This window comes from Cucumis melo, chromosome 10 (assembly GCF_025177605.1).
Source record: "Cucumis melo cultivar AY chromosome 10, USDA_Cmelo_AY_1.0, whole genome shotgun sequence".
In the NCBI taxonomy this organism is placed as follows: Eukaryota; Viridiplantae; Streptophyta; class Magnoliopsida; order Cucurbitales; family Cucurbitaceae; genus Cucumis; species Cucumis melo.
The window spans coordinates 3,115,090-3,128,208 of NC_066866.1; the positions used below are offsets into that span (position 1 = coordinate 3,115,090).

Consider the following 13,119-nt stretch of genomic DNA (forward strand, 5'->3'; position numbering starts at 1 on the left):
AAATAACTGAACTAAAAAAATTGATTACTTTTTAGGACAATAAGTGTAGTGAACTTAAGTGATTAAACCTCCAACTTCAAAGGAAAGAGGTCATAGCAATACCACTGATTAAGTTCACTTTAAAAGTTATTTAATTTGTTTTGATGGTTCGTTTAATTAATATCATTTGGTAAAGTTTGATTTTTCTTTTTCTTTTTTAAGATTGATCCTATTTTCTTTTTGTTTTTACAACACATTTCATTTTTATTAAGTAAATCGAATTCCTAAGAAATAAAAAATAATAATAAAATTCATATTTAGTTTTTCTAATCATAGATAAAAAGTAGATAATAAATTAATAAATGTAGAGAAAAAATGAGTAATTATACATTAAAATTTCAAAACGGACTACAAATGGAAGACCAAAAAACTACGAACACTACTAAAACGTTTTTAAATGTCAATTTCATAAATAAGACACCAATACTTTTCTTAAGAAAAAAATAAACGTAAATGTTATCAAGGTTTTTTTTTAAGAAATATTTTAAAAAACAAACTATCTAAACTCTATAAAAAAAACCACTAAAAAGACAAAATTTATTATACTTTATGTTTTTATAAAAGATAAATATAGATTTCATTATTATCTATTTCATAAAAGTTGGATGACATTTTGTTACCCCCAAATCTATATTATTTATATAACTTATTTTAGAAAATAAATTAAAGTATTTTAAGATTATGATCGACAACATCACGTATAAATGAGATCTTTTAAAAAATATAACAAAGCGGTAAAATATTGTTTAAAAACGAAAAAGGCCCACGGATGCCATGAAAAATTCGAAAAATGCCCCGCCTAATATATTTGGTTACACGCTTAATATATCAAATATATTTGGTACATGATCGTTTAGATTTTGCTATTATTTGATACACGCTATTATTTGATACACGATTGTTTAGATTTGTTTTTTTAATTATATCGTTCAATTTGCTTACTTGATTTGGCTTTCTTTTTCAAATTGTGGTACGATATTTTTTTAAGATTTTTTATACATCGCAGCTAAAAAAGAAAAGGAGAAAGAAGATAAAAAAAAAATGCGAGAAAAAAAATAAAAAAAAACTGAAATATTTAAAAAATGACTAACTCATTCCGTTCCAAATATTTATGACCAAATATTTATGAAAATTGGCGATAATTTTGATATACTATAAATATTTTAAAATATTGTGCTATCTAAGACATTTTACCATAAATTATATTTAGTTTAAAACATTTTAGGCATAATTAAGCAAATTGCACTGCAGCTCGAAGTTGAACCCAAGTGCTCGAGCGCGGGCGGTGGGTTGTCTCCCCTTGGGCTTGAGTCCAGATCCCGGCAAATTAGTTAATTATCGTTGTACTTCGTTGCAATGGAAGCGGGAATTTTCTTCACCGTCACTCCAATTCCATGGACTTCCAATTTCAAGCGCACTCACTCTTCCCTTCGTCGTTCTTTCCCGCGTATCATAAGGGCTTCTTCTTCCACTTCACAGCGAAGTTACAGGGGCCCGAAGCCTTCAACTGATTTGGTGGCCGATTGGGTGTCCAACAACGATGATACCGTTCGGAGTTCGCCCATTTACGTCGGTGGAATTTCTCTCTTGCTCGTGCTCTTTAATCGCGCCGTTTCCGCCATTGCTCCCGTCGCCGATGCCAGCAGGTTCGTTCAAGTTAAACCAATTTATCCATTATCGAATGCTGTTTACTTCCACTAGTCAATTTGTATTTGCTTTTTCTGGAATATTATAAATGCATCGCTATAATTAGTTTTAAATTGAGAGAAGAAATCAATAATTCGTTGAGGCAAGAATGGAAATTCTAATCTTCGATAATGGTGCTTTCCTAATTTGGTGGGATTGTTCTGCAAATAATATTTGCTTTGAGCTTGTTCTTTACGTAATTGGTTGTTCTATTTATATTGATGAACTTTTTTAATTCCGGCAGTTCACAGTCAAGAGCTGATCTGTTAACCCTAGGACTTGCTGTTACGAATGTCTTGGCTGGTTTGGTGTGGCTGTCGATCAGGCCGAAATCCATAACACCGGTGAGGAGTTTACGATAAGATTTTCATACTTAACCTCTCCTCTCTCGCTGCAACAATCAGCTCAGGAGTAGCCTGTTTCTACTTATTTTCTTATTTGTTACCCCTAATTTCATTTTCCGTATCAGGTAAATCCACTAGGAGTAGAATATGAGTGGATTTGCTCCAGTCTCCCTGATCGTGTAACATCTGAGTTGTTATGGTAAAGACTATAGAATTTTCCTCTATGATATTTTAAAACTGTGTCGCTAAGATCATTGAAAATCACCTTTTGATACTTGGGATGTTTGGTTGGCTTAGTTAATGGAGATTGATGAGCGAAACATGATGGTTTTGGAATTGTATAATCCATATGTCATTTTGTCTCCCCTCATTGTCACATGATCGTGCAAATTTTTAATGATGGAGAAAGCCAACTTCATATGCCATGTATCTCATAAAAAGGGAAATCCTGGACTAGGTGGTAAATGGTTACTTTTTGCTGCCATTACGTAGGGTATGGAAGTCTCTGTCAGAAGTAACATGCTGCCGGTCTCTGGTTGTTGTTTATGATGGCAAGTGTATACTTCAAGTTGGTTTTGCTGCTGAATTAGCCGAGGGTGATGGTGAGGCTGAACGTGTTGAAGCTGGTAAACTGATGCAGGGATTGCTCTATAAGGGAGTCCTCAAATCTCAAGCTCGTGAGTAGTAAATGACCTGTGCACAGAGACCATCACAGAATGTACTACTTGATTGCCGTGCAGTTGTAAATATCTGTAACCATTCGTTTTGAGAAACTATCCTTCCTATTTCTGCAGAGAGCTACTTGGCCAATCTCTCTCTTTATCCAGGGAAGTCGGAGCTGCCATTTCTTCCCTCAAATACTCAGGTACTTTGCTTAATACTATCCAGGTCGCTGTTAGATTTGTTCCTTTTTTCTGTTTTCTTATCTTTCTAGAATAATCAACTGGTACACAACTTTACAGTGCTTCATTTTTTGGCATTTATTACTCTTATAAATAATATAACTAGCAGACATATAAACTAATTGGGAGTTCAGAGGTCTTTTCTATGCCCACTTACTCTTCTTGTTCGTTGGAACGAGGGTCTGCTACTCGGTAAAGTACGGAGGAATGAGATAAATTTTTCTATTCAATTTGTATTTTTTGAGGTTCTATCAGTTAAATAGGATTTATTTCCTCACTTGGTTACTTATGGGCTTCCTTATTTGGAAGGCGGTAGCCAATTTAATACCTGAAAACTTGGAATTTTGTCAGTCCTAAGAGACTGTAGCTGGTCTGTTGATCTGTTTCTAATAAACTAATCGTCATTGAACTTGAGCTCCCTTGCTCACACTGTGTTTGTGAAGGTGGAATTATTTTCTTTAGAAGTGAAAAAGATTAACTAATAATAATAACCATGAAAACAAAGTATGGAAAAATAGCTTTATGAACAACAGTTGTGAAGTGTATTTTACTTCCTTTTCTTTTTGAGAAGGAAGGAAAGAATGTATAGATTCAACTTCTATACCTCCAGCATCTCTCTCTCATATTCTTAGATGATCTTTGCTGTTGTAAGAATTCCAATGAGCTCTGTCTTCGCCTTCAACTTCATCAGCATACTTTACATCACCGCATCTTTGGGGTACTCTATTCAATCCATTTTGGCTCAGTTTGTAATACTACATATATGATATACATACAAATGAGGAATACAGAAGAACATGAACTTGGTACCGCGTGTTTGTGCACAGTACATCATACTCGTATACAGGCACATTATTATTAAATTGAAACCACTGCTTTCTAACAAAAACCTGTTATTCTAGGCTGTAATCTTGCAACCACTTGGGGAGAAGGGTATTGCTATAGTTGGCGGCAACACAATTAGGGGTTTCACAACTTCTGATCAGGTACTCTTTTTTAAGCATATTGGCTCTTTTTTTTTTACTGAGACTAGTCAATATTCGTGGATTTTGTTTCTCTCAACGAGGCACTTGTGAAAATCGGTCCTCAACACTGATTTATCTGTTACCAGTTTGAATAAATACAACTACCTGTCTGTTTGCCAAAATCCCTAATTTCAACTTCTTTAACCCCCCAACCATCTATTGCACATATCGTCTATGTATATCACCTTTCCTTCTGTGGCATGATTATAGTTTCCTGCTTGAAAATTGAAATGTTACACAGGCATGGATTTCATTGGTTGGAGAGAAGCTGGATGCTACTCTGTTGAAGTATTCAAATAATTTTCAACCAGCGGCGAAATTGAGTTCAAACGGGAACTGAAACCAACACAATATGGTTATTAGTTTGGACATTTTATTAGTTTTTAATGTTTGTTGAACCCTAGGGTTGGAAAAGAAATAATATTGATGTGAAAGGCAGGCGAAGTAGCTCCACTAAGTAGTTGATGTATATGTATATTCGGTACATCATAAATGCAAAAGGTTCTCCTTTTTCAATTATTGATTCTTGATGTATTCACTAATTGGAGGTGATGACTAATGACTGCTTCTTTTCTTTTTCCTCTTTTTAATGCATTTTCTTTGTCTGTGGTAATGCGGGGTGCATTTTTGTAAAGATATGTAACATAGCAGACAGATGATTTATTCAAATTTGAAGTATGAATCATAAAGAATTTCATTCCAACATCTGAAAACTGTGAGTTAAAAACCTGTAACTAAAACAATATCATGTGCATGGAGTAAAAAAATTAATCAGTAAAACATTTCTTTTGTAGCAAAAAATTCAGTTGCTTGCTGTATGATTACTGTGTACAGGTCACTAAGCTGCAGGTTGCCAAGACTTATTAACCAGAAGCTTTCTCCCACGGTAGATACCCTGTCAAAGGATCAGAGAACAAAGTCTGGATAAAATCTCTCAGTCCAGTATCCCAAACTTCACAGAACTGTAACCTCCAATTAGGTGGTTCAATTGCCTCTGTTCCAAGCCCTGGTGCTCTATCCTTCGACCCTTCATTTTGTGCCTCCTGCCAATCAACAACATAGGTAGCTACTCTTCTGAAAAATTTAGCTCGAAAAGTTTCCCACACTTGATACTTGTAATGGTTTATGACGGCATTGCTTTTTGGGACATCAAAGAATCCAAATCCTCGTTTCAACCTAAAGTGGTGAACGATATTGAGAAGTGTTATGTCTAGCAAGTCTGGCCGGACAAACGACTTGTGTCTCTCAGGACTCTGAAGCCGGCAAGTGTACCCCATTGTTACTCCCTGTGGTGGATGTGATGTTAAACCCGATGGCCCAAAGCTATGGCAGGCCGTTCTAATTTCAGCAATGACTGTTGAATTGGAACTTGAAGCAGATGACTCGGCAATGAGAGAATGAAGTGCATTACGACCAGCAGTATGGTACTCTCGCTGATGGCGATACTTTGAAGGGAAGTAGAAAAACTCGTCAACATCAAAGAAACCAACCCACTTGCATTCATCTCTAGCTCTCAAAGCACAGTGTGAGAAACCAGCTTCTTGAGTTTTAAGCCATGGCCAGGTAAGCCTACTGATATTGTAATCTTCCAGGTTGAGCTCTCTAATGACTTCTTCGATGTTATCATCACTATTGTTGTCGTAGATGAACCAGCGCCCCACTCCAAGCCAGGCATGGTACATAATCCACTCACGAAGTGCTGCTGCTTGATTCCACACCATTGTGCACACACAAAGCTCATGTTTTTCCTGATTTCTTTGCAGGTCACTCAGTTTGGAGTTGAAGAGTCTGGCCACTGATGGCAGAGTCACCTGTAGATGGGTTTTACTATTGATACTGCCGCGGCTCACTGTAACACGAATTCCCTTTTCCTTGTCTAAACTGCTCGGCACACCAGCTGGCAAGGAGCATCGGATAATTTCTTGAGCTGCAGCTACTGCTTTTGTGGTATGCACGTATTCTCCGTTATTGTTGGAATTCCCCAGTCTAAAGTGGCAGCTGAATTCAGCCGGATTTGATTCCCTGTGTGGTCGGAGATTTAGTCCCTTGGCAAATACCACAACCGTATTACCATCAATTGCTGCCTCATAAACTACCCTCTCCCACGAAGCAACTGGGTGCCTATTTCTGACCAACCAATGATCATCAGCTTCCACGCCGCCCCTCCTCAAGTCCACGGCGGAGGCTGAGTAATTCAGTGGGGGTAATGGACATCTGGCAATCGATCGGAACTCATCGTACTTATCCGTGGATAGAACAGACTGTTTGAGAGTCTCATGGTTCAAACCTCTAGCGACAGATTTGTGGTACAAACAATCCAATTTCTCGTCTCGGCCGAATTCGCCGGAGACCATCAAAAGCAAATGGTCTGGGAACAGGACTCGACTTTCAATTTTCAAAGGCGAATACTTACTGCTCAAAGAATTGTCAAGTGTGGACTTGCTAGCTGAGGTGGACAGCCGGGAAAGAGTGGTGGAAGAAGCATCGAGAACTGGCCGGAACGACGCCGCCGCAATCGAGAACCACCTACTCGATGAAAGAAACAAGAGAAAAGCAAAAAAAGAGAGACAAAGAAACAGAGATCTCCGGGTAAAGAACTGTACATGCGAACTCGACCTCCCAAAACGCTTCCTTTTCCGCCGTTGCTGTTCCCAATCCATTAATCCTAACCAGAATCCAAAATTCCCTCCGAACCCAAATCAAAAAAAGACTCAACTTCGGTGTAGATCCGGTCAGATGAAGCAGAATCTGAGTTCGTCGATGAAGCTCTTCCGATAACCTATATCTTGTCTGTTTGTCGGAAGAGGTGGCTGTAATTACTGGAAAACGGAGTTTATTAGCTAAAACTAAAAAGATAGAAGCTGCTTGATTGCTTACTGCTTGGAGATGGTACTTTATTCACAAAGAGGTAGCGTGAACATCACTCTCTCTTCTCTCTCTCTTTCTCTTGTCTTGCTCTTGTTGCCAGACCAGACCAGACCATCGAATTTCCTCTTTTTCTTTTTCGAAAGAAATATTATATTTTTTTGAAAACTGAAAAATACCCCTTTTACTATTTTAATTCTCAATTTGGCCCATACCATTACCACCACACCACATGCCGGCTTTTATGCTTTTTTTTCCCATTCTTGTAAACCCTTTTGTCAAACAAGCCGTGTTTTTGTTCAGAAGAGTAAATGATTAGCTGGAAAATAGACTTTTAGCCTCTTACACAATACTCAGTTCCCGTTTCTTAATGAGGTTTAACTCCTTAATTATGTCTTCAACTACTCGATTCTCATAAATTGCAAAGAAATCCTTGAGATTTTATGTTTTTGTGTAAACCCCCCCAATTTGTTTATTTAATTATAGACCCATTTCTTGGAACCTTCGAATGAAATAAACAAACAAACGCTGGTCTGGTTGGTGTTGATTTTATTGAATAAATTACTCAACTGGTGTTTTTGTTTTAAACTATGTATTGTAATTTACCGTTTTTAGGATTTTTTAAATTGAATATTATTGAGCCATCTGCCTTAGTGTACGTCATTAATGCATTAAATGGGAAAGAAATTGCACGTGGAAGAGGGAAATTGGCTGACGGACTCACCGCTTGTATTGTGTTCATCTATTTAAGAATTCTATTCTAAAACTAATGTCCAAGGTTTTTGTATTGATATTATTTTCACATGCCGACCATTTACTATGAAAAATTTGATTCCCCAATTTGTACTAAAACAATTAATAACAATTCTCCAATTCAAAGTCTTCCAATTATTGTTGTTTTTAATTATTTATATACTGTTTTTTTTATAACGTGCCCATATGTCCTGTTTACTTATTGTTAATTATGTAAAGAATAGTCTTTTAATTGAAATTTAGTTATACTATGAATTTAGTTTTTTGGTTTATTTTTTAGTACCACAATGAAAGAACGAAAAATTAGATAAGGAGTTGTAGAGTTCATTAGAAGAAAATAATCTTGACATAGATTTTGGAGAATCTAAATTTACGAGTGTGATAAGCTAAATTATGAGTGATGGAGTTATTATTGTGATTAACCAAAAGATTCCTAAGATAGAATCATCACACCATCACGTTTGAAATTAGATGTCATCAAAAACTTGAACCTTGTTTGCATGTCTAGCTTTTTCAACTTAATTACTTTTAGAAGATTAGAGAATTTGTTTTCAGCTTCAAAAGTACTAGAAATTCTCTCAAACATGACAAATAGCCTCATCGATCTCAAGAGTAACCTCAACACCTACATCATCATTCACAAATGGATCGAGCTAGTATCAATTCATTAATAGTAATATAGATTATAATTGAAAGCATGTGTAGCCAAATATTTAGACTAGACAAATCGAATGAATGTTGATGTACCAAGCATAGAGTAGACTAAAATGTATCTTTTTTATTATATTATCACATCACCACCAACTTAATTAAATTTTCGTTTATCAACATGTTATCCTAGCCATTCACTATGGATACAAAACAAAATATGGACTAAATAGAAACATACATCACTTTCTCTCTGCACTCAAAATATATATTTTTTGGTTAATTGAAATAGTCAACAATGAGATACTGAGATGTATGAACTAAAAATATACAATAAAATCTTAAAGTTTTTATCATTATTTAGATTTCAAATCCAATATATATTAGTGGGTTAGGCTGTCCCAATCACTAGGCAATTGGAAAACAAAACCAAAGTCCAGATAATTACATTGCGAATCTCAATTTCTTTTGAACCTCTCTGCCTAAAACTTTTCTTCCATATTCAATCTTAAGTTTATAATGTTTTTTCTCAATCAAATTTTTACTTTTCCAACAAAAAGTCAAAATAAACAATGAAAAGTTTGCCACATTTGGGTGGAGTAAGAGGATCAAAAATCAAAAGGAAAATACTTAATAAAAATTTTGTCGTCTCATAATCATCGACAATCAAAGTAGCAACATGTAAGATCAAAAAAAATTGTTTTCTTAACATGACAGTGTACCTGCATATGACTAAACAATTTTTGTTGATACAAAATGTTCATTTAAACTTTATGAACTTTTTTATCATATTAGATATATTATAAATGTAAGATCATTTCAAAACTATGTGAGAATAAGAGGCTACGAAAAGAAAATCTTTATTTTTTTTCCTACTTTATTTGCAAATTTTTATTTTTCCTTTAGCCAATAAGATGTGAATATTTAAATAGTAAGTGCCCTACAAAACATGACATTTGAAATATAATTGTCTTTTCAAGTCCAGTAGATATTATTGATGATAGAACATGTTATTCGAAGGAAGGTATTTACACATCGACTTGGGTGCAACCATTCACATATGGGTATGTATACATGATTATTCCAACTAAAATTTTGAAAAAGTTGTATGAAAATTTGAAAACCCTATCAAAATTCTATAGGGAAAAAAAATTAAGATTGCTTCATGCATTAATTTTTACCTGTTATTTTTCTCGATCTTTTTACTTTTAATGTTTTGACTTTGCTTTAACTCAATACATGCATTTTATTAGGAAATACCAAATCTTTGTACTCGTATTATATAACAAATCATTTTTTTGTTATTTGCTTTAAAATAGTTTTCATAGTTACGACTTTTAAAATATCATCAAAGTATTTAGAACATAAAGTAGCACGTATTCATTACTACTCTTTTCGAATGGATTCTCAACTCGAGATAGAAAGATAATTATCCAATAGAAAATTTAAAGAAATAGAAAAGAAATCCTCGAATTTAATGATTTGTGTTTAAAAAACTCTTATAGGGAATGGCTTAAAGTAATTCTTGAACAAATAGAGAGAATAAATAAATAAAAGAAGAGAGTTTGGTTTGATTGCGATAGAGAATTAGGTAATCAGAAAAGCTTCTTATAATGGATATCAATTATGTTAATTTGAAATTTAATAAGGAAATTTGGGTATATTCTTTATACTTAATCAACTTGTCGTATTCGCACAATTAAATTAGTTTTGCTTTACATAATGATAATATGGACAAATTAAACAGCTCAGGTTTTTGTATCGATAACCTTTAAATTGCTTTCAACTTGGATAATTTCAATTACAATTTCTAAGACCAACAAACACTAATCAATACAACACGTGCTTTTCATCATATTGGTTTGTATTATATAATTATATATATATTTATATGCTCCACAGGCCCATACAAGTCCAACATGTTGGGCCGAATTTGAGTATCAAAGGCCCACGACAACAGTTATCTGGGCCGGGCTTTAAACCCAGATTTTAAGATTGGAAACCGTTGGTGAAAAGGGGTAACCAAATATTGAGTTTGCTCAAGGGGCAATAATATGGACTTACACGAACAATTATAAAATTAGGGGTTTACTTCGTATGAGTGGTAAATTTATTTTTAAATTGATAAAATAGCAAAACATAAGAATTTTAAATAAAAATTGAGGGAAACCTTAAATATCCTTATCTAAGTGAAAAATGTGATTCTTAAATACATTTGTTTATTAATCTCCAAATATTCTATAATTAAATAAAATTTTGTAGCCACATTTGAATAATCTATTTTCCCTACTTTCCTCCAAAACAAAAAAGAACCCATCAAATCACATTCTCAAAACTCTGCAAGTTATCAGATCTCATTCAATTTGTGCACGCTACAGTTTCAAATCTTCCATTATTTGGAATTTGGAAACAAAAAAGTTTCAAGCATTTTCTTCCCTTACTTTGAAAACCCTAACTTCGTATGCTTCAAATTAAAAAACCCAAACTTCATACGCATCTCATCCTTCGCATAGTCCGTTTTGCATCTTCTTTGTATTGTAAGAGAACCCATCGTTCGTTTTGCATCTCCTTCGTCCGGCACATCTCCAATCTTCAACTTCGTCTGTTTCACTTCAATCTTATTTGCAACTTAAACCGCCCCTTCCCCTTTAATCTCCAATCTTAAAATTTATCCGACACATCTCCAATCTTCAATCGTCCTTCACATCTTTAATCTTCAGGCTTTGCATCATAGTATCTCGTTTGTCTGGCACATCGTCTATTACAGTCTACAAAAATAACATGTTTACTGAGTACTCGAGTATATTTTTAAATTAGCAAAATTATTTAAAATGTGTGAAAATAATTAAGTGAAGAGATATATGTTAAAATATTATTAAATTACAGAGATTTAATTTTCAGCTTTATCATAACATATGATGGATGTATCTTAAATTATTGTCCAGTATATTTTCAAATTGACAACGTTACTTAAAATGTGCGGGAATAATTAAGTAAAAATATATATGCTAAAATATTATTGAATTGCAAAGATTTTGATTTTCAACTTTATTATAGCACATGACAGATGTATATAAAATTATTGTTTCACAAATTATACAAAATAATTTTAGGGATTTAAACATTATATTTCACGTAATCTTAAGGATTCAAACTAAATTAAAACAAAGTGTAATTTTAGGGTGTGATATATAATAAATATTATATTTGACATGATTTTATCGATTCAAACAAACAATCTAAAATTAAGGTGTAACATTTTAATTTAAAGATAATTTGAAAATCTTAAATTAAAACTGGAGAAAACCGTGACCTAACTTGTAAAAATATGGTGGAACATATATCAAACATTATATTTAACACAATTTTAGGGATTCAAACTAACATTTAAAATTAATGTGTATAAATTGGATTTTAAAATAGTGTTAAATTTTTTATTTAAAATTAATGGTTTAGGATGGAAAATAATGTTAAAATATAAAATATGCATTATGTATTATTCATGTCTATTATTCGATGAACAATCTGAAGAATAAAAAATGCTAAATTGTTAAATTTATCTTTAGAGTTAAATAACAATATATATGTCCGTTGGAGGGTCATTTGAAGGTTATACATGTATGTTTTTTCATAAATAATTTAAAAAATAAAAAATGCTAAAATTTAGCGATTATCCATTACTGTTGGTATAATTTCAGAAATTCAAATTAAGAATATAAAATAATGAATTTACATATGTCTTTTCATAAATAGTTTGAAAAATAAAAGTGCTAAAATTAAGATATTATTTAATATATTTTTTATGAATAATATGAAATATACAAATTCGTTAATTACTTGATTTTGTATGAAGCTAAAGCCATATCTTGTTTTTTGATTTAGTTAAGATTTATGAGAAGTAAATATGTTTACAAATACATTGTATTCGTGCTATGTGATCTTTTGTTTGATTTTTTAATGTCAACAAATATTTGTATGTGAGCAATTGTGAGGGGTAAATTCAGAAGAAAAAAAAAATGGAAAAATTCATCTGGCTAGTTTTGCCATAAATCAAAATAATTATGAAATTTACTATTTTTTTTTTCTAGATTTTGAATAAGTCTACCATTTGGATTATCCAATCCATATCATAAAGGTTGGGTTAGTTGAGGATTTTGATTTTTTTTTGGTTGAATTCCATTAGAGGATTAAAAAGTTCAGATCAACCCAACTCAACCTGAATTAATATAATATTTTCACTCGTAATTGACAGATTTAAAAGATGGCCCCATCATTGTCGATGTTAATTGAAAAAAGAACGCAATACTGCCATTTGATTGATCAAACACAACCAAAATGTTAAACAACATAGATAATGCCACCAATTTTTATTAATAGCCGCAAACCCAATTAAAGATCAATTAAATTTATAACAACACTGAGTGTACAATATGACCAAAATCAACTATGTTGATGGCTAGCTAACACTATTCCAACCATATTGATTTTATTTCAAATTCTCTAAACCGATTAAAACACCAAAATGAACAAAGATAACCACATCGGTGCATACTTTTTAGTTGATATTGTTTGATAATTAAAATGTTTGTCATATTTATCTAACATGCACGATAATTCTTAAGAATATGTACAAATTATACTTCTGACTTTTTTTTTCCTCAACGAGTATGCATAGGTTGTTAAAGTTATTTTAATTACCAAACAACGTATCATATGTATTTACCACTTTAATACAAGCATGCGATTTGAATTTATCTACTCGATACTTCAAAAAAAAAAAAAAGTCAATTTAGATTTTTTCAAAGATACCCTAAATACCAAGTGACTATTTTAATTATTGAATCATATTTAATAAAT

At 32.9% G+C, this 13,119-nt stretch overlaps 2 protein-coding genes across 2 annotated transcripts; one reads left to right on the forward strand and one right to left on the reverse strand.

The window, feature by feature from the left end:
• Positions 1-1,226: 1,226 nt before the first annotated feature.
• Positions 1,227-4,512, forward strand: LOC103489053 (protein COFACTOR ASSEMBLY OF COMPLEX C SUBUNIT B CCB4, chloroplastic). Its single transcript, XM_008448056.3, has 7 exons — positions 1,227-1,685; positions 1,970-2,069; positions 2,195-2,268; positions 2,562-2,746; positions 2,864-2,934; positions 3,874-3,957; positions 4,238-4,512. The coding sequence occupies exons 1-7, from the start codon at positions 1,396-1,398 to the stop codon at positions 4,334-4,336; spliced, it is 903 nt and encodes a 300-aa protein (XP_008446278.2). The 5' UTR covers positions 1,227-1,395; the 3' UTR covers positions 4,337-4,512.
• A 153-nt stretch (positions 4,513-4,665) lies between these two features.
• Positions 4,666-7,668, reverse strand: LOC103489054 (glycosyltransferase family 92 protein RCOM_0530710). Its single transcript, XM_008448057.3, has one exon. The coding sequence runs from the start codon at positions 6,654-6,656 to the stop codon at positions 4,860-4,862; it is 1,797 nt and encodes a 598-aa protein (XP_008446279.1). The 5' UTR covers positions 6,657-7,668; the 3' UTR covers positions 4,666-4,859.
• Between the last annotated feature and the right edge of the window lie 5,451 nt (positions 7,669-13,119).

Coding starts and splice junctions, on each gene's coding strand:
- LOC103489053 (XM_008448056.3), top strand. CDS start 1,396: ATGGAAGCGGGAATTTTCTTCACCGTCACTCCAATTCCATGGACTTCC. Junction 1,686..1,969: donor CCCGTCGCCGATGCCAGCAG/GTTCGTTCAAGT, acceptor TAATTCCGGCAG/TTCACAGTCAAGAGCTGATC. Junction 2,269..2,561: donor GTAACATCTGAGTTGTTATG/GTAAAGACTATA, acceptor GCCATTACGTAG/GGTATGGAAGTCTCTGTCAG.
- LOC103489054 (XM_008448057.3), bottom strand. CDS start 6,656: ATGGATTGGGAACAGCAACGGCGGAAAAGGAAGCGTTTTGGGAGGTCG.